The 27,542-nt window shown below is 45.7% G+C and overlaps 1 protein-coding gene across 1 annotated transcript in view; it reads right to left on the bottom strand.

Moving 5' to 3' along the window:
- Positions 1-27,262, bottom strand: part of Cdhr3 (cadherin related family member 3) — a 61,796-nt gene extending 34,534 nt beyond the window's left edge. Inside the window, exons 1-6 of the mRNA XM_069996253.1 lie at positions 27,167-27,262; positions 17,910-18,115; positions 12,539-12,704; positions 10,824-10,921; positions 2,838-2,932; positions 1,611-1,715 (exon numbers count right to left, since the gene is read on the bottom strand). Of these exons, the coding sequence (XP_069852354.1) occupies positions 1,611-1,715; positions 2,838-2,932; positions 10,824-10,921; positions 12,539-12,704; positions 17,910-18,115; positions 27,167-27,224 (728 nt within the window). The 5' untranslated portion in view covers positions 27,225-27,262. The remainder of the gene's footprint in view (positions 1-1,610; positions 1,716-2,837; positions 2,933-10,823; positions 10,922-12,538; positions 12,705-17,909; positions 18,116-27,166) is intronic.
- Between the last annotated feature and the right edge of the window lie 280 nt (positions 27,263-27,542).

The raw sequence follows: 27,542 nt of genomic DNA on the forward strand, positions 1-27,542 counted from the left end.
CACACAAGCCAGGTCTCAGTATGGTGACAGCTCCTAACAGAGTCCTATTGCAAACCAAATGTGAGACCCCCCCCCCCCAGGCTGACCTCTGTCTGAGTGACTCCCAAACCAGCCAAAATCTTGTTTTCCCCCTGCTAAGGTCAATTTACTGCATTTAAATAGGCAAAGCTGAAGCCAGATGGTTTCCAAGCCTTGCCTCTGCCCAGAGGGTGGGGGAGGTACTTATTTTCCCCCTTTGCAATCCTATTTTTCTGCTTCTCCACTTGGCAGACTGGGCAGCAAAGAATTTAGTGGCTCCAGCCCCATGACCAGCATCTTCATGAGAAGGAAGGGAGTGGTGGGGGAGATGAATCCACAGAGCCCCAGGGGCCAGTACCTGAATGTGAGTCTGGGCTGGTCTGCACAACTACTTAAACCCTGCCTGGTCTGTGCTTCCAGAACACCATAGCAGTAGAAGCCCAAGGGAAATGTTATGTGAGAGTTTATCTGCTTTGTTGCCTCCACATGGACACCCAGCCAGGGGTGGTAGACAGTGTCAACATCCAGAAGCTTCTTTGCAGTAGGTAAGCCTGGGAATGAGGCAGCCTTTGTACTATTTCCCAACCTTAGAATGTTTAACAAGTGTCTGTCATCTCCTTTCAGGCATTATGGCTCTTTTCTGGTTATTGGTTCAGAGTGTTGGTTTTGTGTTTTTGAGATGGAGTTCTCACTACGTAGCTCAGGCTGGCCTGGAACTTACAGAACCTCCTATCCCAGCTTCCCTTGTGCTGGGATGCTAGGCCTGGACCATCACACCTGGCTCAGCCTAATAGCGTTTAAAATATTTTTTTTTCTTTTTAAATTGACAACTAATAATTGTATCCAAAGGGATTTTTTTTCTAGTTGAGTATCCCAGGTGGAATTTATTCACAGCCATTAATGTGTCAATCCCACAAAAGCAATTGTGCCATTTTCCTTGTGGCTGGTCCTGCCTCTGTCTCAGGGAGTAGGACAGCAGTCATCAGAAAGCCAGGTTGTTGGGGGAGGGAGGGCTCCTTAGCTCGTGCAGAATCCCATCTACAGCAGCCTGGCCTCTCCCACAGTGCCAGGCCACTCCCACAGCCCACGTGCGCTGACCTTTCTCACCTCTGCTGCCCGTGGAGCCCATCTAACCACCTCCCCTCCAGATGTCCTTCTCCATCCACAAGGGCAGGAAGGAACTCTGGTGCACCCTGCTGCGTGCAGGAGCCTTAGGCTCCATGCAGACAGACCTCTGTGTGAAGATGACTGACTGCTGAGAGTGGCTTTTATGGCGTCTTGACTGAAGGGGTACACTTGAGAATTCTGCTATTATTAACCTGGATCCCTTCATTATGCATCGACCTGCTCTGTATTCACAGATGCCATGGCAAGCCATACACCAGAAGCATGGTGTCCAATCCACACCCCTCCCACACCATACCCACAACCCCACGGTGTGTGCGAAAGTAGGGGTGCAGTAACCAGGGGAGCAAAGGTGAAACATGGAGTTCCGAGAGAAAAGCACAGAAGATCACATGCCTCTGTGTCTCCTTTAGGCTGGAGCAAAGGGCATCCTTCTGTCCTGTTGCTCTGCCTGCCCTCAGGCCTACCTGGTAAAGCGGGGGATCTCATCATTCATGTTCACAACGGTCACCTGCAGCACTGTGGAGGCGTGGAGGCCTCCGCTGTCCCTCACTCCCGCAACCAGGTGGAAACTGTTGGGAAATTCCAAGGAGAGAATCAAGCTTTGCTGAGACTGCCTCAGATGGTATGGGAGGAATGAGGCAACCCCCCCCCCTTAGTCCATCCCCATGCGGGCCCCTCCTACACCTGCTGGGCCTGCCTTCCCTCCCTAGCCCACCCCCTCATTCCTCAGCCTGAAGCTATTCTTCACAGCCACTGCTGCCAAGTCACACTTTCTGCCTCCTGGCACCTCAAATGTTCTAAAAGGGCCAGTCCCACCTACTCGAAAGGAAGCACCTTGGAGTGTGTGTGTGTGTGTGTGTGTGTGTGTGTGTGTGTGTGTGTGTGTGTGTCTGTGTGTCTGTGTGTCTGTGTGTCTGTGTGTCTGTGTCTATGTCTGTGTCTGTGTCTGTGTGCATGCATGCATCAGTTCTGAAACTTAAACTCAGGGCCTCACCTTTCATTTGGCTTTTTCACTCAAGGCTGGTGCTCTACCATTTGAGTCACACTTCTGCGTCTGGTTTTTTGTTGGTTAATTGGAGATAAGAGTCTCATAGACTTTTCTACCTGTGTTGGCTTCAAACTATGATCCTTAGATCTCAGCCTTCTGAGTAGCTAGGATTACAAGTGTGAGATACCAGCACATGTTTTTGTTGTTGTTGTTGTTGTTTTAAATATAGTGCTGGGGACAGAACCCAGGGCCTCAGGCATGGTAGGCAAGTGTTCTGCCACTGAGCTATCCTCTGATCCCCTATTTCCCCTAGTTGTGTACTAACTCGCCCAAGGCCCATCTATGGCTTTTATCTCCAAGCCTGGCTTGTTACCAGAGGCCTGCTGGTCCCGCTCTCTTCCTCATAGTCCCCAATCTCTCCCCAGGCTCTGCCTCCTCTAAACCACACAGGGCTTGAGCACTCTGACCTCAATACTGTCCACACTGTCTTTCTTGGTGACTGGACATAATGATTTAGGTCAGGAAGGTGCTATCCAGATATGTAACTCTTCCCCATTCTCCCTGGATTCATTGGTCACTAAGCTCAGAGTGGCAGCAGGCCACCCAGGACCCCAGCTGCCCTCTGGCCCCAGGTAGCTGCTCTCTCATACTTTCTTGTCCCTTCCCCAAATCATACATCAGGAAAGGTCATTAGCAAGGCTACCTCTTGTGTCCTGCTTCGAAATCCAGTTCTGTTGTAGAGAAGAGGGTGCCATTAGCAGACATTCCGAAGTTTTTTGAGGGAGAGATCAGGAAGTACTTTTAAAAAAAGTTGGGGGGGGGGGAGAACAACAAAATTGTCAGTGTGCCCATTTCATCTTCTCCCAGATGTGTTTGTTTGGATTCCAACTTTTATTCTTGGCCTATGGAACATTTTTTTTTATGTCAGTCCTGGGCTTGAACTCAGGGCCTGGGTGCTGATCCTGAGCTTTGTTGCTCAAATCTAGCACTCTACCACTTGAACCACAGCTCCACTTCTGGCTTTTGGGTGCTTAATTATGAGATAAGAGTCTCATAAACTTTTCTACACAGGCTGAATCACAGTCCTCATGTCTCAGCCTCCTGAACATCTAGGATTACAGGCATGAGCCACTGGCGCCTAGCCCAAGGACATTTTGAATGAGTCAGGATGAAGTAAAAATGGACAGTTTTCATACTTAATGACTACAGAATCAAACAGCTTTGAGATTTGCTGGTCTAAGCCTCTGGCCCTGAGCAGTGCCTTTGGATCCCCCCTTCAGCGACTGCCAGTGGCCCTATGTGGCCTGGGCAGGCTCTGCCTCCAAATCCAGTCTCCTCACCCCTAATGTCTCATGTCTGCTCCCACATAACTTTCAAGCTTTGATTCTGTTTCTTAGTTTTCAACAGATTTTGGTTAGACCATACTACCACACATTCGGTAAGGTAGTAGGACTATGTCAAAGTGACTGAGGGTATTACACAACTCAGTTGATACAGAGGAATTCTTGGTCAGTCCTGTGCTGGGGTCACATGTGTAATTCACTGTGTCATCTGGCAAGTGTCTTTCTGCCCTTCCTTATATAAAAATACACCTCCCCCAAAGCAAGTGGTGTCCCAAACGAGGTAAAATGAATGTGCTTCATTTAAGTGATAAAGTGAAATTCTTACACTTGTTGAAAGGGAACATGTCTTTAGCAGAAGTTGGGTGGTCTGGTGGGAAAAATGAATCAAGCATCTGCAGCACAGCACTGAACTTGATGCATCCTGAGAATCCTCAGTCTTACCTGAACAGCTATTTCTTGGAATCTATGCCCACAAATACCAGTGCTACTCTATGTGGCCACTGAGCAAGTCCTTGGGTAGATAGAAATATTGTTATTCTTGGCCTCCAAAGCTGAGTCCAGCTCTTTCAACAATTCCTTGCCAGAATTCCCTTGGTATGATAGAAATACAGGCTCATGTACCAGGAGCTATCTCCCAGGAGGACCACAGCCTTGCTACCCTTGGGTGCGCAGCAAGATTGCTTCCTTCACCCAAGTACCAGTGGTTCATGCCTGTAATCCTCAGTACTCAGGAGGCTGAGATCTGAGGATCATGGCTCCAAGTAGAGCTAGGGCTCAAGTAGTAGAGTGCTAGTCTCAGAGAAAATGCCTAGGACCTGAGTTCAAGACCAAAACAACAACAACAACAACAAAAAGATTGCTTCCTTCCTCCATAATAGGGTCAAGAAAACTATGGGGAGGTCTCAGGTCAGAAGAGCTGGGTCCTGATTTAAATACCTAGTCTTTGGCACAATCTAGGATTATTCTCTTCCTTGCCTATACTTCAGGGATAATCCCACCAATTTTTCCTTGGTTTTGTCAGGGAATTAAATGAAAATGTTCACTGTAAAATATGAAAGACCACTACAACATTTGAGACTTGGATGTTTCTATTTCTTCCAGACAGCTTTAAGGTGAGAAGTTTTCATTATTTTCTAGTAGGATGGGAGATGATTTATCCTCAAGGACTTAGATCTCTGAATCAGATAATCAGTGGAGGTTTTTGGAAGCAGAGCCACAGCCGCTGAAGCCTAGAAACAAAGAGATACCGACAAGGTTTCCAACCTACCAATTTGCTCTGTGATTGTTGTGGAGTCCTTAATACCAGAAGAAAAGACACAGTAAATAGAGAAAGGGTCTCTTTGGGGCCAATATAAGGTCTTTAAACCTTTTTGTTACAATGTTTACTTTCAGCTTGTTATTTAATAATCTCTTTCTGGTTGTCATGAATATATTTTATGCAAAAATTGAGAAAAACAGCAAAGTATCTGTCCCTTATACCATCTCATCATTTTAGTGAACAACCGTCTTTCTTTTCTGGGAAAAGGAAAGAAATAGCCTCCGAATTCTTAAGATGATGTTCTAATCAAAACGATAAAATCTCACTCCTTTCATTTGTATCTTGAGCATTTACTCAGTCTTAAATCTTACTTTATAGCCTAGGTCGTTAAATGGCACAGCATTTTAGTCCATAGGTTTATTTTACCAAATCTTTCTGGTTGTGTCATTTAGATGTTTCCTTCTCCTTTTGAAAAAGAAATCTTTGAGCAGTGCCAAGAAGCATCCTTCTCCCAGCCCCCTTCAAATTGTATAAGCACCTTGGCAGAAACCCAACACATAGTGTTTACATTCCAAGTTCCCCACTAACTCTTGGGTTCCCAGCCTGGGGAGCAATTGCCTGGGCCTGCAGTTGCCCACACACCAAGCAATCTTACATCTCTAAGCTGAGCCTTCCCTGCAGGAAGTCCTCACACATCTATAAATCAGATGCCCAAGACAAAGGTGCTGGAAGGAAGGTTTTAGAGACCTATGAGGGACATTATTCTATGTACCTGAATCAGGTTATCTCCACATGTGTTTGGATGATGTCAGGCTCTGCCTCTCCCAAGGCTATGGTCGACCAAGGGAACAGACAAAGATGATAGGGAAGATGTGCTCTAGGATGACAAAGATGGGATGTCCTGGGAAAGAGAAGGAAGGCTCGGACCCTTCTGGAACATGTGAGTCACAACCGGGGGTAGAAATCAGACTCGGTGAATCTGGACCCAGACTGCCTGGATTCGAATCCTGGTTTCATCACTTTCCAGCTCTGTGTGGTTGTGCAAAGAATAACAGGACTCAGCCTGTGTAAGGGGCTGCCAGAGAGCTTGGCCCTCAGTGAGCCCACAACATTGTTAGCTTCTGTCCAGTTCTAATGTAAAATCCTAGCTCAGTGGTGGAACACTTGTCTAACATGTGCAAGGCCTTAGGTTTGATCCTCAAAACTCAAGGAGGGAAGGAAGGAAGGAAGGAAGGAAGGAAGGAAGGAAGGAAGGAAGGAAGGAAGGAAGGACAGGAAGGAAGGACAGGAGGGAGGAAGGAAGGACAGGAGGGAGGAAGGGAGTGAAGGAAGGAATGTTGGTACATGCCTGTCATCCTAGCATTTGGGTGGCAAAGATAGGAGGACTTCGAGTTCAAGACTAGCCTGAGCTACATAGTCTGAAAAAGAAAAAGAAAAGTCAGATTCTAAGGGACTGTCTTCATTTTCGCCACCACATTCTCAGTGCATAATCGGGGTGGGGAGGGGGAGCACATACCAAGTTCTCATTGTAAAACCTCACAAATATTTGAGGTTTCCTCCTTGTTCTTTCCCCATTCATGAAAGACTGACATCCCACCTTAGAAGAATCTTAAAAAAACATACCAAACCTTTTGTAAAACTCTGGATGTGGTAAAGCTTGATTTGGCTCTGAAGCCTCCAATTGAGTCTATAGTCTCAAGAACTTCTGTGGAACAGAGAGGAGGAGAGGAGAAAAGGGGAGAGGAGAGGAGAGAGGCAGGGAGGAAGAGGGCAGGGGAGGAGAGGAAGGAGGAAGCAGCAATAGATAGAAATGGTACAAGGAACCACAGAACTAGGGTCACTGGCATTTTCCTCAATTTCTACAAAGAGGCTGATTTCCTGGAATCTTGAATCTTTTTTCTTGTTTAATTAGCTCTAGGCTCATTTCTTTCCCCCCCTGAACCTCCATGCTTTGTTCATAGGAATGGAAGTTACGTACTTAGAAAAGAGCTAATATCCATAGACTAAAAATATTGTGTCATGTGGGCCATTTGCCAGCGACTCAGTAAGGCTTTCTGTAAAACCTGGCATTCTCTCCCCCGTACTACAGGCTTGTTTAATCAAATCTGCTCCCCTGATATTCATTCTTGGAAAACAGAAATTAAATAGAATGAAAAGCACCCACAGCCCCCTCTCTGCCCCAGTCCTGGCTGAGAAAAGTCCTGAGTCATCAGATCAATTCAGTTCCCAGAGGCTTGTCAGACCAGCTCTCTGGTCCCCCGCTGCCCCCGTGATTCCCCACCTCCCAGGCTCCTTGTTCCCAGCCACTTTGCAGCTCTTGGACACAAAGGCTTCTTTAGGATGCCAAGGAGCCCCCACTTCCAGCCCCATTCACTGTCTGTGGGCCTCTGGTGTAGGGAAAAGGAAAAGGTGACAGGAAACTGGCTCAGTTTCTAGAAGTGTCCACTAGGGGGTGCGGAGGGGGAATACGGGGGACATGTCATATTTGGGTGGCCGCCAACTGCAGTCAGAGTCACCCACCAGTGATTCAGCCTCCCAGCTCCTAGCGAACAGAGCAGTCAACTCCCAGGACACACAAGAGCAAATGTCCCAAGGACAGGAGAGCCTTTGTTCTGCCCAAGTCCAGAGAGTGCTATAGAGGTTCTAAGCTTGTGAGCATAGGACCCTAGCATCCCCTCCCCAGAGGCCCACAGCACACAGCCGGATCTTTCAGCTGGGGGATGGTAAGGTCCATACCATGCAATGCCACAGTCCTGCTGCAAGTCTCCCCCAGTATGGGGGTATGGGGGTGAGGGGGTGGGGGAAGAAGAGGGAAGGAAGCCTACTGCCCACAGCAAGTCCTAACCCAGATCTTTTCTGGGTTGTTATGGCTATGAAGGTGAAGTTAAGTGGGTTACAGACAAGTACGTAAATGTTAAAGGAAACATGTTGACAAAAACCCATTTTTATTTATTTTTTGGTATGTGTGCCAGTACTATGGCTTAAACTCAGGGCCTGCATGCTGTCTGTCCCTTAAGCTTTTTCTGTTCAAGGTTGGTGTTCTGCCACTTGAGCTTCACTTCCGGTTTTCTGGTGGTTGAGTGGAGATAAGAGTCTCGAGGAATTTCCTGCCCTGGCTGGCTTTGAACCAGGATCCTCAGCTCTCAGCCTTTTGAGTAGTTAGTGTTATTGGCATGAGCCACCCACCAGTGTCTGGCCCAGATCTTTGTATTAGCATATTATAACCCGGCAGATGTGAGGGCATCACATCTCTTTGCCATGGACACCATGGGCCTATGGTGCATGACTCAGGCGTTGCTACTCTCTAGGGCAATGATCCTCATCTGTGTGTCTCTCCTAAAATAATCCAGCCGGAGGCAGCAACAGAGTTGACATGGGGATTGTCTGACCCTCTGCCTTTTCCTTTTATGAGCATTTTAACAAGAACCTGGAGATGAATACCTTTAGTGAAGACTTCCAGTTATGACTCTGGAGTTCAGAGGCAGACACCAGGAATGCTGAGAAAGTAGGGTACAGGGATGGGTATTGTGGGGGTGCTGTCACTCAAGTAGGTAAAGGTAGGTCAATAGCAGAATTTCCAGAACAAGGAAGAAAGAGAAGAGCAGGAGACAGCCGGGAGACCTTTGTTCTCACTGCAACTACCTCGACCAGGTAAAAACCCTCAGTTCCCCTCCCAAGTATGAACTAACAATGTCTTACCCAGCCAGGACTTTGCTAGGCCCAAGTTGAGCAGATAATGATCACTTTACTCCCAGGAAGATCAAAAAGCTAGACTGGCTTCCAGTCCTTGGAGCCACAAAGACAGCCCAAGCATGCTTTCTTCATTGCTCTACCACTAGCCTAGCTACCAGCTAGATTATTACTCTTTTAATTTAATCCTTTATCTTCACCAGTGAAGACAAAGCACACCTCATTTTATGCAAAGCCCTTCCTTAATAGAAGGGCTGGAGAAAGCCCCTTAATGGAAGGATGGCTGCACTAGATCACTTTGCCTCCAGCTGAGAAACCTATTAATGTCTGGTCTCCAGGGAGGCTCTGCTCCAGTCACAGGGCCATCCGGAAGCCAGGCCGGGAGAGGGATGGTAAGAGTTGGGTAAGAGGGGATGGAGACCCTTCAGGGAGAAAGAAGAAATGCTGGAGATGTAACTCTTCACAAGCAGAACATCCTTCCTTTCTTTATGTTTGAGCCTGTTATTGTTATTATTATTATTATTTCAAGGCCCAGTACTGGGGCTTGAACTCAGGGCCTTGAGCTTTTGCTTGGATTTTTCACTCAAGGTAGATGCTTGACCACTTGAACCACACCTCCAGTTCTTTGTATGAAGCCGACTTTTGAATCCCTGATCCACCTGTATCCACCTCTCAAGACACCCATGGAGGAGGAGCTAGAGCTAGGCCTTAACCTGGGCATCACACACCAGCCACTAACTAGCCTTGTGCTGGTGAGATATGAAGGGGGTCTGACCACAAATAAGCTGCGAGTGTAAAACACAGGCAAGTTTTAGTGGTATGCAAAGAAGGATGTAAAATATCTCAATCACCTTTATTTTGATTATGAGTTAGAATGAAAATATGTTGGATATATTGGGTTAAGCAGTCTCTCTTACAATTAATGTCTTCTGTTTTCTTAGAAATTTACTGTGGCTACCAGAACATTGAATATGATATGTAGTCCTCATTTTCTGGTTCTATTGGATTATGTGGGTCCAGCATTGAACGGTACTGGTCTACACAATGTACAGCTACATTCTTTTGTTTACTTTTTGCTTATTGTCCTCAAATAGTTTCTATGAGGGGGGACTTCAATTGAATATATCCATTTATATGTACAATGCATCTTGACTAGATCCACGGCTTTCCAACCATATTCTTTTAAATTTTCTTTTAAAAGAATAAAAGGAAGGAACAAATGCCAGAGTTTTCTGGATCATCCCTTCTGGGTAAGGCCTGTGAGCAGCGGCATTGTCTGCTCTAAGGTGAACTGGGTGGAATTGGCTTCGTTGTGCCCCTCCAGATGGAGCTGCCTGGCTTCTGTGTGTTCACAGGGCACCAGTCAGGGCAGGTGGAGGAGCAGGGGCATCCAGGCCAGACAATTAAGTGACTTCATGGCAGGGCGGGGGATTGGGGAGGTTCAAGAGCCCCTGGTAGCTCCATTAAGGAAAGTGAATTTTGAAGGGGACAGAAGACGCACCAGCTGTCTCATACTGTACCTTCAGATAGCTCTCTACTGTTTTTTTGTACTGAGCTTTGAACTCGGGGTTTTGCACTGCCCGGCAGGCATTCTACCCTATGGACTGTGCCATGCCTCCAGCCCTTTAAAACATTTTCATTATTATTATTATTTTTTGCCTGGGCTGGCCTGGACCACAATCCTCCTATTGATACTTAAGTAACTGGGATGGCAGGTGTGCACCATCAGGCCCAGCTGTTTATTGGCTGAGATGAAATCTTGTGAACTTCTGACTGGAATGGGCTGGACTTTAACCAAGAGCCTCTTAATTTCAGCCTCCCTAGTAGGATTATAGACCTGAACCCCATATCTAGCCCCCTGGGACTCCTTTTTTCTATCTTTTCATTTTTTCTTTCTCCCTGCCCTCCTTTTCTTTTCTATAATTTGGCTCCAAGCAGTTTGGCTTCAACTCTTGTAAAGGCTATGTTAGCGTCTGGCTTTGGGTGTAGGTATATTCTTGATACTTCCTTTTAAAACAGTACAGGTTAATTTCTTTTTTGCCAGTTTAAAATGTTAAAACACCAAACAATTTTGGCATGCCTGGCATTGTGCTAAGTGGCTTTACATATGTTATCTAATATTCATAATCCTGTGCTATTATTCTTTCTGTGTTATCATGAAGAAACTGAAGCTCACAGAGGTTAAGAACTTGTCTAAGGTCATACAGGGCCATGATTCTAGGCTGGGGCATTTGTCTTCAGAATCCCTGACCCATTCCAGCCACTCTATCCCCGGCTCTGGAAGTAGACAGAATATAACCCTGGCTGCCACTGCCCACACCCACCTGGCTTGGACACCAGGCTCCTGTGCCAAGGCCCCCAGGGACAAACCCTTCTGCTGTTTGCCAGGAAGACTTACACTAAGCGGCAGGTTTCGACTTGTGTCTTCTGGGTCGAAGGCCTCAAGCTGGTAAATGAACCCAGGGTTTGCTCTTTCTGCTACATAGAGCTCTAAGCCTGTACCAGCATTCAAAAGGAAATACAGAACATTCTATTAGATAAAGCAAATGGGGTCCAAGGCAGCTGAACTCCACCACGGGCCCCTGTCAAAGCTGAAGCTTGAGTGTAGGAGCGGATCATTTATGGCAATTAATGAAGTGTGAAGGTGTCATTTATCTCTGTGGAGAGTGACCTGGGGCAGGGGGGCTGTTGTTTGGATGAGGGTTGGTGAAGAGAGAAGAGAGTTGGGGAGTGGCCACAGTGCCTTAGATACTCCATGATCCAGGGTCATATTAATGTTCAGGTTATTCCCAAGTCCTGCCAAGGTAACCCCTTGGAGTATACTTAGCATCCTAGCAGGAAGGGGTGCCTGCGATGAGGGGCTCATCACAAGTATGAACAGAGGGAAGATGGTGGGAGAGACCCCTGGAGGCTCAGGGAAGGGGCCAAAACTGATTTCATCTGCACCACAGTTCTTGGCGATGGAGTCAGGGAGGGAGGTGCAGGCAACCTCACCTGATGGGCCACCACATTCTTGCTGGAATTTTCTTTGGGGGAGGCAGTGTGATGAGGAATTAACATATCTTTTCTCTTTTTACCTTCATAGCAAGCCAACAGTGTTATAGAAGATATTACAATTATTATTTTGTTTGCGTGTGAGTGTGTGCCAGTACTAGGGCTTGAACTCAGGGCCTAGGCACTGTCCCTGAGCTTTTTCACTCAAGGCTAGCAATCTACCACTTTGAGCCACAGCTTCACTTTCCAGCCTTTTGGTGGTTAATTGGGGATAAGAGTCTCACAGACTTTCCTGCTTGGGCTGGTTTTGAACCATGATCCTCAGATCTCAGCCTCCTGAGTAGCTAAGATTACAGGCATGAGCCATATCTAGATATCATAATTACTCTTTTAGTGCAATTGGCACTGTACAAGTGAGGAGACTGATGCCTCAATAAGTTATGAAGTTCTTGTGACTACTTAGTGACAGAATCAGAACTCAGACCCAGACTGTCTTGAACCTGAGTTTGAGCTTAGAGTTGCCACTGACTAAACTGGAAGACACCGGGGAGTGGGGTGACCTGGGGGCTGGAGTGTGCATCAAGAGTTTGATTTGGGGCACACTAAGTTTGAGAAGACATTTGACATCCAAGTGATGTGGGCTAGAATAGGTGGGTGTCTAGGTGGGGAGTTCAGGGGAACACCGGGGCTGAAACAAAACCTGGAGATTGTCACTATGTAGATGGAGTTCAAAGCCAGGGGGTTGCTCTAAATAGTCCTCCAAGGTGCCAGTTCTTTATCATTTTTCCTAAGCTGTGGCAGATACTCAAGAAGCAAGGTCCATCAGAAGATCTCTAGAAAGATCCACAAGGAGTCCCTGGCCCTCAGTGTTCTCGTAGAACTGGGAGGGGACCAAGGGAGCCACAGATGTGGGGGCTTCTGTGAAGGGTGGGATGGCATGATTGCTGGGCTGAGCCTGAGGCCGTTTCATTTATCCCCTGCTCATTAAGCAGCTGCCTTTTCCAAGGAAACAGCTGCTTGTTTATTTACTTGTGCTGTTCTGCGGTGTCCCCTTGGGTCCTCCCTGATGCCACCGTCTGGGCAGCATTGTCAGCATCCCAGTGTGCTGGTGTGTTTTACCTTTTGCCAAGTTGCCTTGGAACTGAGGTGGCTCGTTCACATCTGTTATCTGAACAGTCAGGACCTGCAGGTCTGTGACACCAACATCATCCTTCACATAAATCTGCAACTCAAATATTTGTGGTCCTGTCTCGAAATCTAGTGGTTCCTTCCCAGTGGTGACAACCTATAACAAAATGCAAAACTCTTAGCAACCATACGAACGGCAAGCTACTTGGTATGCACGTGTTTTGCAAAGGGACCTTTCTAGGAAAGCCACAGCCAGCCTGTGGAGACTGTTTCTCTTTCAGTCTGGAGTTGTTTTGCCTTAGCCCTTCCAAGAGAAGCCCATGACACTTCACAAAAGAGACTCCCGTGTGCGATGCTGCCTTTCATAGGAAAGAAAAATATTCAGGACATGTCTTTCTGTAATTGACCAGAGACAGAAAGCCTGAGATTTTCAAAATCTACCACAACTTGGTGTTGGCCCCTAGACAGATCACTGAGTTACCCTGAATACGGTTGGATTTTCTTAAGAAAGGAAGCTTCCAAGTGCCTGTGGCTCACACATGCAATCCTTAGCTACTCAGGAGGCTGAGATCTGAGGTTCTGAGGTTGGAAGCCAGCCTGGGCAGGAAAAGTCAGTGAGATTTTTATCTCCAATGAATCAACAAAAATGCTGGAAGCAGAGCTGTGGCTCAAGTAGTAGAGCACTAGCCTTGAGCAAAAGAGCTCAGAGACAGTGCCTAAGCCCCGAATTCAACCCCAGGATTAGCACCAAAAATAGAAGAAGAAGAAAAAGAAAGAAAGAAAAGAAAGGGTACTGTGCTCCTCTGAAATCACGGTTGCATTTTCACCTGTCAATCTACTCTAATTTTCCGAAGGCTGCCCCCAAGAATAAATCAGAGAAGAATGGCATGTGCATAAACAAGGAATGTTAACTTAATCAACATGCCGTTCACTTTTTTGGTGCCTTTTCCCTGAATTTTTTCTGTTGCCAGGAACATTGTCCTCTGAGCCATAAAGGTTTTGGAGAGATGGGGGGAACTCCGAGAGAGGTGGAGGGCCAGCAGAATCTAGAGACGATACCAGCAGGATCCCTTGTGGTCAGTGAAGGAGTTGGGTGGGCGGTAGGTCCTGCTGAGGCTGGGCAGAGCCAGCCTGCCATCTAGCTCACCGCTCTGGCACACCCTGCCTCCACTTTAGCCTCTGACACTCCAGAAGGCCCAGATCCCTTCAGATATGGCTATAGTTTGATGGTCCCTTAGAATCCCAGGTTGAAATGTAATTGCCACTGAGACATTGTGGGGATGTGAGACATTAGGAGTTGGGTAAGCTGCAAGGGATTGGGTCTCATAAATGCCCTTATTTTGAGAATTGGGGTATTGTTGTTGTTTTTGTGTGTGCCAGTGCTGGGACTTGAACTCAGGGCCTGGGTGCTGTTCCTGGTTTTTTTCTGTTGGTGTTATTGCTGTTCCAGGCTAGCACTATACCCCTCGAGTCACAGATCCACTTCTAGCTTTTTTGCTAGTTAATTGGAGATAAGAGTCTCACAAGTTTTCCTGCCCAGGCTGCTTTTGAACTGTGATCCTCAGATCCCAGCCTTCGGAGTAGCTAGGATCACAGGTGTGAGCCATCAGTACCCAGCTGACAAGTCAGTTGTTATGAAAGTAAGTTCTACTTTTAGGTTATGACTTGATCCCTGCTTTTGCTCTCTTGAGTTTTCTTCTTGCCATGTGATTGCTTTTGCAAGGAGACCCTCACCAGACATCTGGTATTGGACTTCAGACAATGGGGAACAAATTTCTTTTCTTCATAAATTGTCCACTCTGTGGTATTCTATTATAGTATATTTTAGCCAGGATAAGCACCATGTGATTCCGAACAGATTCTTACACACACACACACACACACACACACACACACACACACACACACACACGCCCTGCCACCCCTACTCTTTTTGGCCAGTACTGAGGTTTGAACCTGTCAACATGCTCTCCCTCCACCACATGCATTCACTCCCAACTGTGGCTGCCTCCTCTTCTCCTATCTAGCCTAGGTCTTGAGAAGCCAAACACAATACTCACCACCTCCTCCACACAATCTTCTCTGACTAAACACAGCTCTCAGTGAACTCTACTCAGGATCAGCCACATGCCACAGCAGCGTCTGTCTCTGTTTTTATCTTTGTCTCTACCTTTGTTTCTCTCTCTTTCCTCTCTCTCTCCCTCCCTCCTCCATCTGTTTTGAACTCAGGGCCTCACACTTGCTAGAGAGATACTCTACCACTTGAGCCATGCCTTCGACCTTCTTATTTTTCATTGGGCTTCACATTTTTCCCTGACTGGCCTGGACCACAGTCCTCAGGTCTAGGTACTTGGCACATAGGCACTCACCATCACATCTAGCATATCAATTGAGATGGGGTCATGCTAACTTTTTCCTGGGATGGCCTTGAATCATCCTGTAGATGTCTGCGTCCTGAGTAGCTGGGATTACAGGCATGAGCCACTTTGTCCCAACCATTTCCCATCTTTCTTGCTGAGCAACAGTGAGCCAGCACAGCATGGGGGGTCACTGACAAGGATTCTTGGGGTCAGATCTCAAACCTGCCACCTTTCAACCAGGTGCTAGAAGGGCCCGTTGATTACTTGAGCCTAGATTAGTTGAAAGGTCAAGAAATGTGCCATTTCAAAAGGTCAAGAATAAGACAGAGTTCTTTGACTGAACACCTAGCTTGAATTACATGGAATGTGGAAAGGTAGGTCCCTAGAAGAAATGGCCTGGTATTAGGAATCAGAAAAACTGAGCTAAATTCTTCCTTCATCTTTTTATGAATATGTAATCTTGGACTACATAGTTAAACTTGTTGTCTCTCAGTTCTATCCAACGGTAGGAAGTAAAATTTTAAATGATGGTAAAATTAATGTGTTCTGACAGAGAACTGGGTATGTGCTTCAGAACCTCTGGGTCAATTTGAAGGAGATTCATTGTCATCATTGAAGGAGGTAGACCATAGAGGCTGATCTTTCAAGTGGAAACAACCTTATGTTTGCCAATTAATGAATGGATATACAAAATGTGGCATGCTGATAATGGAATATTATTCAGCTATAAAAAGGAGTGAAGTTCTGATACATGTTACAACATGGGTGATCCTTGAAACTTTAGGCAAAGTAAAAGAAGCCAGTCATTAAACACTACATTCTAGATGTTCTCACTCACACAAAATGTCCAGGATAGAAAGTCCATAAAGCCGGGTGCCGGTGGCTCATGCCTGTAATCCTAGCTACTCAGGAGGCTGAAATGTGAGGATCGTGGTTCAAAGCCAGCCCAGGCAGGAAAGTTTGTGAGACTCTTATCTCCAATTAACCACCAGAAAATCAGAAGTGGCACTGTGGTTCAAGCAGTAGAATGCTTGCCTTGAGCTGAAGAGCACAGGGACAGTATCCAAGCCCAGAATTCAAGCCCCATGACTGACCAAAAAAAAAAAAAAAAGCCCATAAAGACAGAGTAGGGCTGGGAAGGTGGCTCAATGGTAGAGTGCTTGCCTTGCAGGCATAAGGTCCTGGGTTTGATTCCTCAGCACCACATAAACAGAAAAAGCCAGAAGTGGTGCTGTGGCTCAAGTGGTAGAGGGCTAGGCTCAAGCTGGAGAGATGAGGGACAGCGCCCAGGCCCTGAGTTCAAACCCCATAACCGACAAAACAAAAGAAAGAAAGAAAAAAAACAGAGAGTAGATTAGTGTTTACTAGGGACTGGGACCTGGGATCAGGAGGAGACCGAGTGACTGCTGAGAATAGAGTAACAGCTAGTGGTGACATGGTTTCATGTTGGATAGTGAAAATTTTCTAAAATTAGATGAGGCGATGGTTGCATGCCTCTATACTAAAAACTGCTGACATATCATTTAAATGGGAAAATAATACGCCATATGAATTAACATCTCAATAAAGAGCTTTTTAAAAAAATAATGAGAGCTTTGGAGCCAGATTGCTCTTTCTTCAGTCCCAGTCAGCTACCTACCTCCTTGCTATGCAACCTAAGACAAATCACCTAATTTCTCTATGCTTCATAGTCCTCGTTGGTGAAAAAGAGGAGATACTAAAAAATAGAATCAGTGGATTGATTTGAGGACTATGGCCACAGACACAGGCGAAGCACCATCCACAGTGTCCGGCATATCTGATGTACTCTGTAAGTGGGAACTATTGACAAGGCTTTGAGAACAGACAGGCAGCATCTGAAAAGGTGCCACAGGGTGGGTAGACAGGACAGGTAGAGCCAGAGCCAGCAGCACCAGATTCAGAGGTGGAGACTGACATGTCACGTGTTCCTTGCATAGCAGACAACGCAGTCACCCACCTGGATGCTGGCCTCAGCTGCATGGGTTCTGCAGGGTTGCACTCTTCCTATCCCCAGTGATGCCAGTGATGCCCTGGGCATGACCCTCAGCCTGACCAGGCCAGCTTGAATCCACTAGGTCCTATGAGGATTGTCAGGACCAACAGCATGGTGGATGACCATTGCGGGGGTGGGGTGGGGTTTCCAGGCCATTGAGGAAGGAGAAGAAGGAGAATTCCAAAGTCCAAGTAGCTCCAGACACCTGGGCCCAAAGGCATCTGTGGAAGACTTCCAAGGTGATCCCGGGAAAAGGTGCAATGGTAGGGTGGCTGTCCCATGGGGAAGGATTGACTTGGGAAAACTCCTCAGTGTCAATTACTGGGTTTGAAAACATTCAAGAGGAGGGGCACCTAGGCTTATAGATACATTTTTCATTTTCTTAGAGGTTTTTATTTTTATAAAAGGGCATATATCTTGCATATTAAATAAACCTTTTTTTAGATTTCTTTCTAAAAATACCACAGAATCATAGAAAAAAAATAGAATCAGTATATAGAAGGCCACCCAAACCTGAGGGTTTTTTTTTAAATTTGGTGTTTTTTGGTGTTTTTTGTTTGTTGGTTGGTTCGTTGGTCCAAGACCAGGACTCAAACTCAGTATCTGATGCTTTCACTTATTACCTGGAGCTCTACCACCTGAGCCATACCTCCCACCTCCAGGGCTGGACTTTTAAGATCAATACCCAGCCTACTCCATCCAATGCATTAAATTAGGCAATGTTCACCTGATACCTGGTTTGAGGTACAGGCTCTTGGCATTGAGGAACCATAAACAAACATGTGGTACAGTGCTCAGGGGGACTGTATTAAGGAGAGGAAGTCCAAAGACCAGGGGACTCCAAAACAAGGCTTGTGAATCTTACAAGATAGGGAGTTCAGCAGAGGAGAACAGAAGAAAAGCGGGCAGGCCTGGAGCCCCGGGCCTTCCTTGTCTTCAGGCTGGCCTCTCTGCACACGGTGAGGAGCACCCTTGACAGGCCTCTTACCTCAAAGTCAGTGCCTGCCACGCTGTTCACCGTGAAGACTTCAGCCTCCGTGAAGGGACTTGAGTTGATTATCAGGGGAAATGTGGGCATCACAGGTGACCCAGACACCGACAGACTCACAGAGAAGGTGTGTACCAAAGTCCCAGGGGGAGAATTCTCTGCCACGTTGCTGGTGGCAGGTAAGTGAATCAGGTGTAGGGCTTCTCCTGTGGATTTAAAAAAGATACAAAGATGCAGAAACACAAAGCTTTTTTGTTGGGAATAGGAAACTTAACACCCTGGGCTGTAGCTTCCGTTCAGGGTAATAATGGGCCCTGGTCACTCCCAGCACCAAAGGCTCTTGCCAAGTGCTGGGAATGGTAATGTGACTTTGGGAGCCAAGGAAACAGCCCCACCAAACAGCCATGAAATCTGCTTCTGTCATTCTGTAAACAAAGCTGCTGCTTTCTTCTGCCTGCCCCCCTCTCTCCTCATTTCTGTCCGTCAAAGAGTGAGGGCAAGGGAAACAGAAGCCTACTCTTGCAAGGATCTAGTTGGGTAATGGCGTCCTCTCTCTTGCCAGGGCCCTGAAGTTTCTAAAAGGTAATCAACTCCTCCATGGCAATGGGGTCACCTGAGAACTGAGGACAACTGACTAGAGAACTCCACAATCACAGTGTATCTCTCCACCTCCATTGGCAATGTCAAGGACAATTACCTGCTATTGTTGGATGCTAGGTTTGGGGGCATCAGGTCTACAGGGTCAGCTTGGTGAGAAAAGAAGCAGTTCAGGATGACACATGAATTGCCTTGGGCTGTGTTACAGATGGGGAATTTGACAACTGGAGACACTGTGTGTTTTTTCCAGTAAAGACTTGGTCCCAAGGATGTTCTTTGAGACTCGGTCAGTACTGAAAACAGCAACCAGAGCCCCTGCTTCGCTCATGGATTTATACTACCAGCTACTATTGTAAGCTGAATAGAGAATGTCCCCTAAAGATTTGCATCCACCCAGAGCCTCATAATGTATCCTACTTTGAAACTAGAGCCTAGGTACACGGATGTGCTTAATTGAAAGGAAGTCATATTGGATTAAGTTGGTTTCTAACCCAGTGACTGTAATCTTTGTAAGAAGGGAGAACACAGAGACATTTTTCATCGAGGAAAGAAGGCTGCGTAAATTAAGCAGAAATTGAAGATGCAGCGATAGTAGGGGAATAAAAAGCAATCACTAGGTGGTGATTCATACCTGTAATTCTAGCTACATGGGAGGCTGAGATCTGAGGATCTTGATTTGCAGCCAACCTTGGGCAGACAAATCTTCATGACTCTTAGCTCCAATTAACCAGCAAGAAAAGCTGAAAGTAGAGGTGTGGTTCGAGTGGTAGAGACCCAGCATTGAGTATAAAAGCTAAGCAAAAGTGCAAGGCTCTAAGTTCTAAGCCCCAGTATTGGCACAAAAATAAAATAAAATTGGAGGTGCAACTCAAGTGTTAGCCTGCTGTGAGCTGAAAGAGCTGAGCGAGAGCATGAAGTCTTGAGTTCAAGTCCCAGTACTGGTAAAGAAGAACTCAATCCTGACACCTTGACGTGTAGACTTCTGGTCTGAACCATGTGTAAGAAAATAAATTAGTGATGTTTTAAGCCACTTAAGTTTGTGCCCTAGAAAATTAATGTAATTACCGTTTTCCCCACATTCCTATAATGTAAGATGGATTATTTCATTTACTCCTCAAAACACCAACTCAGATAAGTATTACTGTCCTCGTGTTACAGATAGAACATAGTAAATAGTGAAGCTGTCATGCTTCAGCCAGCTTGCCTGCCTTGGCCACCATCAGCCTCTGGGAACAAAAATTATGTATCAGAAGGAGGTGCAAAGGTGAACAGGGACAGTAAAATGATTCATCTACTGAATGATGTGAAATTTCTACAAACCAGCCATGGGGAAATGCTGGCCTTGTAAGAGGCCATTTTCTTTTTATTTCAGTGGGGAGGGGTGGACTGCAGAGGGATAACTAAAAATGTGAGGAAGTGGAATATTAGCCCATTGATATACATGTTTTCAGTTTAGAGATTAAATGCCTAAGTTATTGTTGTCCTCAGAATAATCGATTTTTATAGACAGGACTATCAAGGACACAGATACCCAAACTGCTGAGGTTTAGGATGATGTGAATATGAATGGATTTTTTTTAATCTATAAAATTGATGTTCACATTATAGCATTCTTCCAATCAAAACTAGGAGCAAGAGTACACTTGGGAAACTGAGAAACAAAATATTTCCAAAAACATTTCCCAATTGAGCAAAGTAGTTGATTACTTTGGTTGGTCCATTTCCTTTCCTTCTTTTCTCCCTTTCTTTCCTTTTTTCTTTCTTTCTTCCTTATTTTTCTGTGTGTGTGTGTGTGTGTGTGTGTGTGTGTGTGTGTGTGTGTTAGCACTAGGGCTTACTCTCTTGCTTGGCTTTTTTTCATCTCAAGGCTGGCACTCTACCACTTGGCCCACTCCTCTATTTCCAGTTTTTTGCTAGTTAATTGGAGATAAGAGTCTCACAGTTTTGTCTGGCTTCAAACCTCAGTCCTCAGATCGCAGTCTCCTGAGTACCATAAACTACTGGTGCTAGGTAGTTGGTCCATTTTCATAGGCTTAACTCCCTCAGGGTCTCATTTCCTACAGCTGAAAAACATTAGGGCACCCCTCCACCTCCCCCCCCCACAGCTATTCCATGCCATTTGTCCTCACTGTTCTTTGGATCAACGACAGCCACAACCCCATGATAGGCTAGCTGTCCCCTAGAATCTCCACCCTCCTACCCACATGCTCTCCTGTCCCTCCCACCCTCCCCTGAGCAAGAAAAGATATGATTTATTGTGTTCTTTTATTCTCAAGAATAGCCAGGGGGTAGGGTAGTGCTCCGTTCAAATGAATAGATTAAAACAAGTAAGCACTAGCATTTATCAAACACCTACTCACCAGGCGTTGTGCCAGGTGCTTCCCACCAGCATGGCACTTTTTGGGGGGGGGCAATAAATGGGGTTTTGAACTCAGAGTCTGCTCCCCTTGCTCCCTTTGCTTGCTCAGCTAGAGCTCTATTCCTTGAGCTATACCTCCAACTCTGCTTTTTGCCAGTTGTTTTTGGAGGTAGATACTTGTGGACTTTTCTGCCCATCTGGCCTCTAACCACAATCCCCTGGACCTCACCTTCATGAGTAGCTAGGATGCTGGACGTGAGCCATTGGCATCCAGTTCAGATGGGAGCTTGTGACGCAGGGTTTACTGTCACCACGCACACCTAAGATCACCCACTCAGGATGTGGGTGTGGTGGGCCCTGCCTCACCACAAGTGAGTCTTATAGATAGTAGATGCTCACACCCAATACAAGGTTGGCCAACCATGTGCCATGCATGTGTGAAACACTATGTTTATCCCCGACCTGGCAACATGGCTGTTGTGTGGCTCCGGGGGCTGAGAGGAAATCAGACCTTCAACTCAAGTGCTAAATCTGGAAGAGGCAGTTTAGAGGCTAACATGAAAAACGGTACAGGAATATGGGGCCCAGGTAGGAGAGGCTTGCTAACATCCACAAGGGGTTTTCCACACACTCAACCACAAATGGTCAAAATGACATTGATGGCCAACTTTTGAGCAATGGGGGAGACTAGCTGCATTCCCCAAATATTGCATGCAGCCAGTGCTTGGCTTGCTCTGCGGGGTCCGTTGCTTCTGTGGCACCAACATCTTTGATAAGACCTGGATCTGAGGGATGACTTCTGGGGAAGTGCTGGCCTTCCGATCTAAACCACCTGACTCCCTGTAATTTGGAGGGCTTTTTCATAGTGTTTCTCAAACGGTCATGTTTTGAAAGGCAAGTGGGGGAGGACTTTTAGGAGTGGATAGAACCAGTGTCCTCAGAGCAATTTGTCTTAGGTGGGGTCTTTCCTAGTATGGGGAAAGGCATAGTAGGACATTGAACATATGTTGCCTGCCGATCTTCCTATCGAAAAGCTCTGCTCTTCTGATGGCCTGGCTTTCCAGCTCACATGTGCCACAATTGTGCAACTGACTTAGAAAAAAAAACTTTGAGGCAGATGCTCTGTAGATACTGACAAGAAAGAGAGCCAGGCCAGGATCTTAATTCCCATTTTACTTTCTCCAGCTCCCTTGCTATCAAAGAAATAGTGGTCGTAATAGCAAGAATAGTAATCCAAAATGACTACGGTCCACCTGCTAAGAATAGAACCAGTAAGACACAGGCTTATAAAACGTTCAGCTCATCTGTACACAGAACATTTTTCAATGTTCTGCCCACAGGCAGCCAGCTGAGCAGTGGCAAGAGGGCGAGCAGGGCTGGGGACAGCTCTTCCCCAGACATTGTGCCTTCCTTCCAAGGCTGGACTTCCAGGAGTCTTTGTTCTATGGCTTGAATGCCAAGAGCACAAAAGAAGCTTTAATGGAATTTGACTTCCACATGTGTCTTAATTAAGAATCAAATTAGAATTGCTCAAAGCTTACACTGACAAAGGAAAAGCATAGAGATTTATTGTCATTGAACCACTGCAACATCTTGAGTGTGGCTGGGTCTGGATACATGATGCATTTCCTTATAGAAATGGACCATGGTGGCAGGAGCCAGTAGCTTACACCTGTAACCCTAGCTACTCAGAAGTCTTGACCTTGATCTGAGGATCAAGGTTCAAAGCCAGCCCCGAAGGAAAGTTGATGAGACTCTTATCTCCCATTAACCAACAAAAACAGAAGTAGAGGTGTGGCTCAAGTGGTAGAGTACCAGCTTTGAGCAGAAAAACAGCCAACTGAGAGCACTAGGCCCTGAGTTCAAACTCCAGTACCAGCACAAAAAAAGACCATGGAGGCTCCTCCTGGGAGCTGATGTGGAGGCAATTCAGCTCCCCTTCTCCCTTCCTGGAGGCTTAGTTGCCACTTTGGGGGACCCCTGAGTAGCTAGATTACAGGCATGAGTCACAAACATCTGCCTTATTTAACTGTCTCTTAAAGGTACCACGTTTCAACAGTGTTGCAGCAGGGATTAAGTTCCCAAAACCAGAACTTCGGGGAATATATTAGAATCATAGCAGATACCTGGGAACCACGGAGCCCAAAACAGTGTAGGCTGGAAAGTTTCTCTTTTGTGGAGGCTTAGTCTTCTCCATGACCTGCCTCTACAGCAGAGCTCTCCCAGAGCCTCACTGAGAGACCAGCTGTCAACGGTCTATCTCACCATTATTGATTAGCAATCCTCATAAGCTGGTACAAGCCATGCCTGCTGGGGCACGGGTTACAAAAGAACAATACTAGTCAGCATGTTTCACACTTTGACCAGGGTCAGTGTGGTACAGATGCATCTGCCAGACAATGTAAGACAAAAACCAGGCCTACTAAAAAGCTCTCTTCCCCTGCAGGTGCTATGTATGAAAACACGTATACTTGATGAACTATGAAGCATTACAGTATGTGCCTTTTCTTTCCTTCCTTCTTGAGCATAGAACCAGCGTGCTGTCCCTGAGCTCTTTTGCACTTAAGACTGGCACCTGATCACAGGATCATCTCCACTTTCTGCTTTTTGGTGGTTAATTGAAGATAAAAGTTACCAAAATTCTCAAATCTCAGCATTCTAAGTAGCTAGGATTACAGGTGTGAATTGCTGGAGCTTGAATTGCTTTTCTTTTTTCTTTCCTTCCTTCCATCCCTCCCTTACTCCTTCCCTCCTTTTCACATTTTTTCTTTCTTCCTTTCTTCTTCTCTTTCTTTCTTGCCTTGTTCTTTTCTCTCTCTCCTTCTCTCCTTCTTTATTCCTTTTTGTTTGTTTTTGTTTTGGTCATTGGGTTTGAACTCTGGGCCTCTGGGCACTGTCCCTCAGCGATTCAGCTCAAGGCTAGCACTCCACCACTTGAGCCACAGCTCTACTTCTGTTTTCTGGTGGTTAATTGTAGATAAGAGTCTCAGGGACTTTCCTGCCTGTGCTGGCATTGAACCATGATCCTCAGATCTCAACCTCCTGAGTAGCTAGGATTACAGGCGTGAGCCACCAGCATGCAGCTTCTTCTTTCTCTATTCTTTCTGTCATTTTTTATTTTGTCATGACCAGGATTTAAACTCGGGGCCTCACCTTGTTCAGCTTCCTTGCTGGGGGAGTATCAACCATTTGAGCCACGTCTCCAGCCAGGCTTTTTGCTGGTTATTTGGGAGATGGGAAAACCTTACAAACTGTTCAAACTTTACTTGGGCTGCTTGCAAACTTCAATCCTTCAGATAACAACCTATTAAGTAGCTAAGAATATAGGCATGTGCTGCCAGCACCTGGTTCACTTATTATTCCTTTAATTTTTAATTTCCACACTGTATACCTTCTTGATTCGAATGCCCACTCACCCTTATTTTCATTTTATTTTCTGCGTGTGTGTGTGTGTGTATGTGTGTGTGTGTGCGCGCGCGCTCATGTTCCAGTCCTAGGCCTTGAACTCAGGGCTTTGAGCATCACCTGGCTTTTTCTCTCAAGGCTGGCACTCTACCACTTGAGCCACACCTTCACTTCTGGTTTTTTGCTTCTACACTGGAGATAAAATTCTTTCAGATGTTCTTGCCTGCTTTGGCTTTGAATCGCAATGAAGTGACATATGCTATTTGGGAGGTGGAAGTAGGAGGGCCAAGGTTTGAGGCCAGTCTGGGAAAAAGTTAGGAAAACTCTATCACAAAGGAAAAGCCAGGGATGGTAATGCATTTCTACAGTTCCAGCACACGGGAGGCAGGAAGAGTAAAGTCCATGGTTACCTGGGCATTGGGAAGAAGCAAGACCCCACCTGAAATAAAAACAAATCCAACGCAAAAGGCCTGAGGATGTAGCTGAAGTTGTAGAGTGTTTGCCTAGTAAGCAGGAGGCCCTGAAAAGGAAAAGTACCAGAAGAAAGAAATCATGATCCATTAGGTTTTCAGACTCATAAAAGATGAGTGATAAAACAGTCTACATTCCAGACATCCTTCCAAAAACTGGGATTTGTCTTAAACAAGGAAAAACATGGCATGGTGTAGGGAGGGACTCAAATGTAATTTTCTATGAGAAAACTCATATATTTCCTGCAAGTCTAGTGTTCCAAGTTTCAAATGACAGAGTCCAAGTATAAGACCCTGAGCTCTGTCTACCCTCACTCTTTTCCCAATGGCAATAAATGTCACCTCTTAACTCAAATGATGATGGCCCTAAAAGCCCAAAATTTCAGGAAGACTGCAAGTGTTTACTCTCAGCAGGAGTCTGGGCTGCTGCACACTCACAAATGCACATGCCCTCCACAGACTCTCAACGCCCCACAGAAGAGAAATCAACATTAGGAAACCCAGCTATTTATTTACCTTCTTAGCAAGATCAAAGAGGAAAAGCCAGTGGTCACTTGCAAAGATCTTGAAAAAGCATTTGACTTCAAAATCCATTTTAATTTGGAGATAGATGTTTTAAATAAAATAAGAACAAAAATGGGCTCCTTGTCATATAAGACATTTCTCTCTCACACCAGAAGCTAGCCTCCTGCTTAGTGAGAAAGGAAACAGGAATGCACACTCCTATTGATATTTAGCAACAGTCTGGAAGTAACAGCGTGGCAACTAGATCAAAGAAAGAAGCAGGAGAGAGAAAAATAGGAGAAGGGTAGTATAATTTTTCATTCATTTCAAATCTGGGAAATGCAAGTGGTGCTGTGGCTCAAGAGGTAGAGTGCTAGCCTTGAGCTGAAGAGCTGAGGGACAGTGCCCAGGCCCAGAGTTCAAGCCCTACTACTGACAAAAAAAAAAAAAAGAAGAAAAGAAAAAGAAATGCAAATCTGGGAAATGCATGATACCTAACTGAAAAGCAATTATAAACTGTAAGAAATATCAATAGACTTCTAAGCATTCACAACGTTAAAAGACAGCAGGGAAAAGCCAGATACTGGTGGCTCAGGCCTGTAATGCTAGCTATTCAGGAGGCTGAGATCTGAGGTCCAAAGCAAGCCCAAGCAAGAAAGTTTGTGAGAATTTCATCTCTAATTGAGCAGCAAAAAGCCAGAAGTAGAGGTATGGCCCAATTGGTAGAGCACCAGCCTTGAAAGAAAGAGACAAATGACAGCTCAAGGCCCAGAATGCAAGCCGTGGTACTGACACAAACAGACACACATAAGTAAATAATAAAACTAAATAAATAGAAGATATAGGGGAAGAAAATATTTCATTTGTAAATGTTAAAAAAGATAAAAGAAAGAAGATCGGGCTGGGAATGTGGCTTAGTGGTAGAGTGCTTGCCTAGCCTGCCTGAAGCCCTGGATTTAATTCCTCAGTACAACATAAACAGAAGAAGCTAGAAGTGGCACTGCAGCTTAATGGTAGAGTGCAAGCCCTAAGCAAAAAGAAGCATAGGGACAGTGTCCATGCCCAGAGTCAAGCCCCAGGACTGGCAAAAAAAAATGTGAAAGAAAGAACTAGAAATAACCATGATCAGAATGTGTAGGAGCTATAGGAACGAAACCTTAAAATACTCCTGAAGGAAACAAATGAAGACCCTACTCTTCAACTAGTAAGGACCAACATCATGAATAATAATCACTAACACTTATTAAGTATCTACTGTGTCCTACATACTCCTTGAAGTTAACCCATAACTCATCAAAGATTTAAATTATCCCTAAATCAACCTGCAAATTAACCTGATTGAATTCCATACATTATGCATACACTAGCTATTTAAAAAAGCAAAATTTAATTTTAAAAGCTTCATTTCAATAATCCAAAATGACAGTATTTTTTTAAAAATCATCCAAGTTTCTTGAATCTCTTGAATGAGGAGGAGAGGGGGTAAGAAGCATAAAATAGCAGCTTTGGCCCTTCTACCAGATGACTTTTGCTTTGCTCAAGACAATGTTCCTCTGTTCCAGTGGATGATGGTCAACCTCAAGTTGCACACAAGGCTTTAGAGAAGGGGCACCATCATCACAAAGACTGATGTAACACACTCACAATGCTTAGCTCTGAAGGTATTTATCTAACCCTAGGTGTGAGAAGGACTTCCTGTAAGGGCCAGTGAACCCAAGTGGGAAAATGAAGATTGTACAACAGATTCCACCATGGTTCCCTGACCATCTGTCTTCTCTAGCCATCTCATTCTTCATTGCAGGTAAGTCCATGGTGGAGCAAGGCCTTCCAGAGGCAAATTTCTCTTTGAGGATGTTTTCTTACACAAATACCCTGCAAGCCAAGTAGACCCAACAAGGTCTCGAAGCAAACGAAGTTCATACCTGATGTGGCCCCCAGGAAAGCCAGGAGAAGAGCTGATCCCCACATACTCGATGACATCCAGGACCTGAATCCAGAAACTTACTCCAGGCACCAGTAGCTTCCCCTGGCTTTGTTGCCATGCAAGAAATCAAACAGAGGTTTGGGGTAACCAAGGGAGACTCCAAACAGACCAGGTCTGTTTGTTGCTTGATCAGTTACTCCAATGATGGCCTGGTACCTAAGAGGCCAGCCAGGCAGCCCTAGTCAGCCCTGGGCCCATCTTTAAAGTTTTCATCCACCATGTGTCTCCTCAGAGAGCTCCAGAAGAGAAATCAAAAGAGCAAAGAGCCAGGCTCTGGTGGCTTATGCCTGTAATCCTAGCTACTCAGAAGGCTG

This window comes from Dipodomys merriami, unplaced genomic scaffold (assembly GCF_024711535.1).
Source record: "Dipodomys merriami isolate MVZ:Mamm:240054 unplaced genomic scaffold, mDipMer1.0.p SCAF_5, whole genome shotgun sequence".
Lineage (NCBI taxonomy): Eukaryota > Metazoa > Chordata > Mammalia > Rodentia > Heteromyidae > Dipodomys > Dipodomys merriami.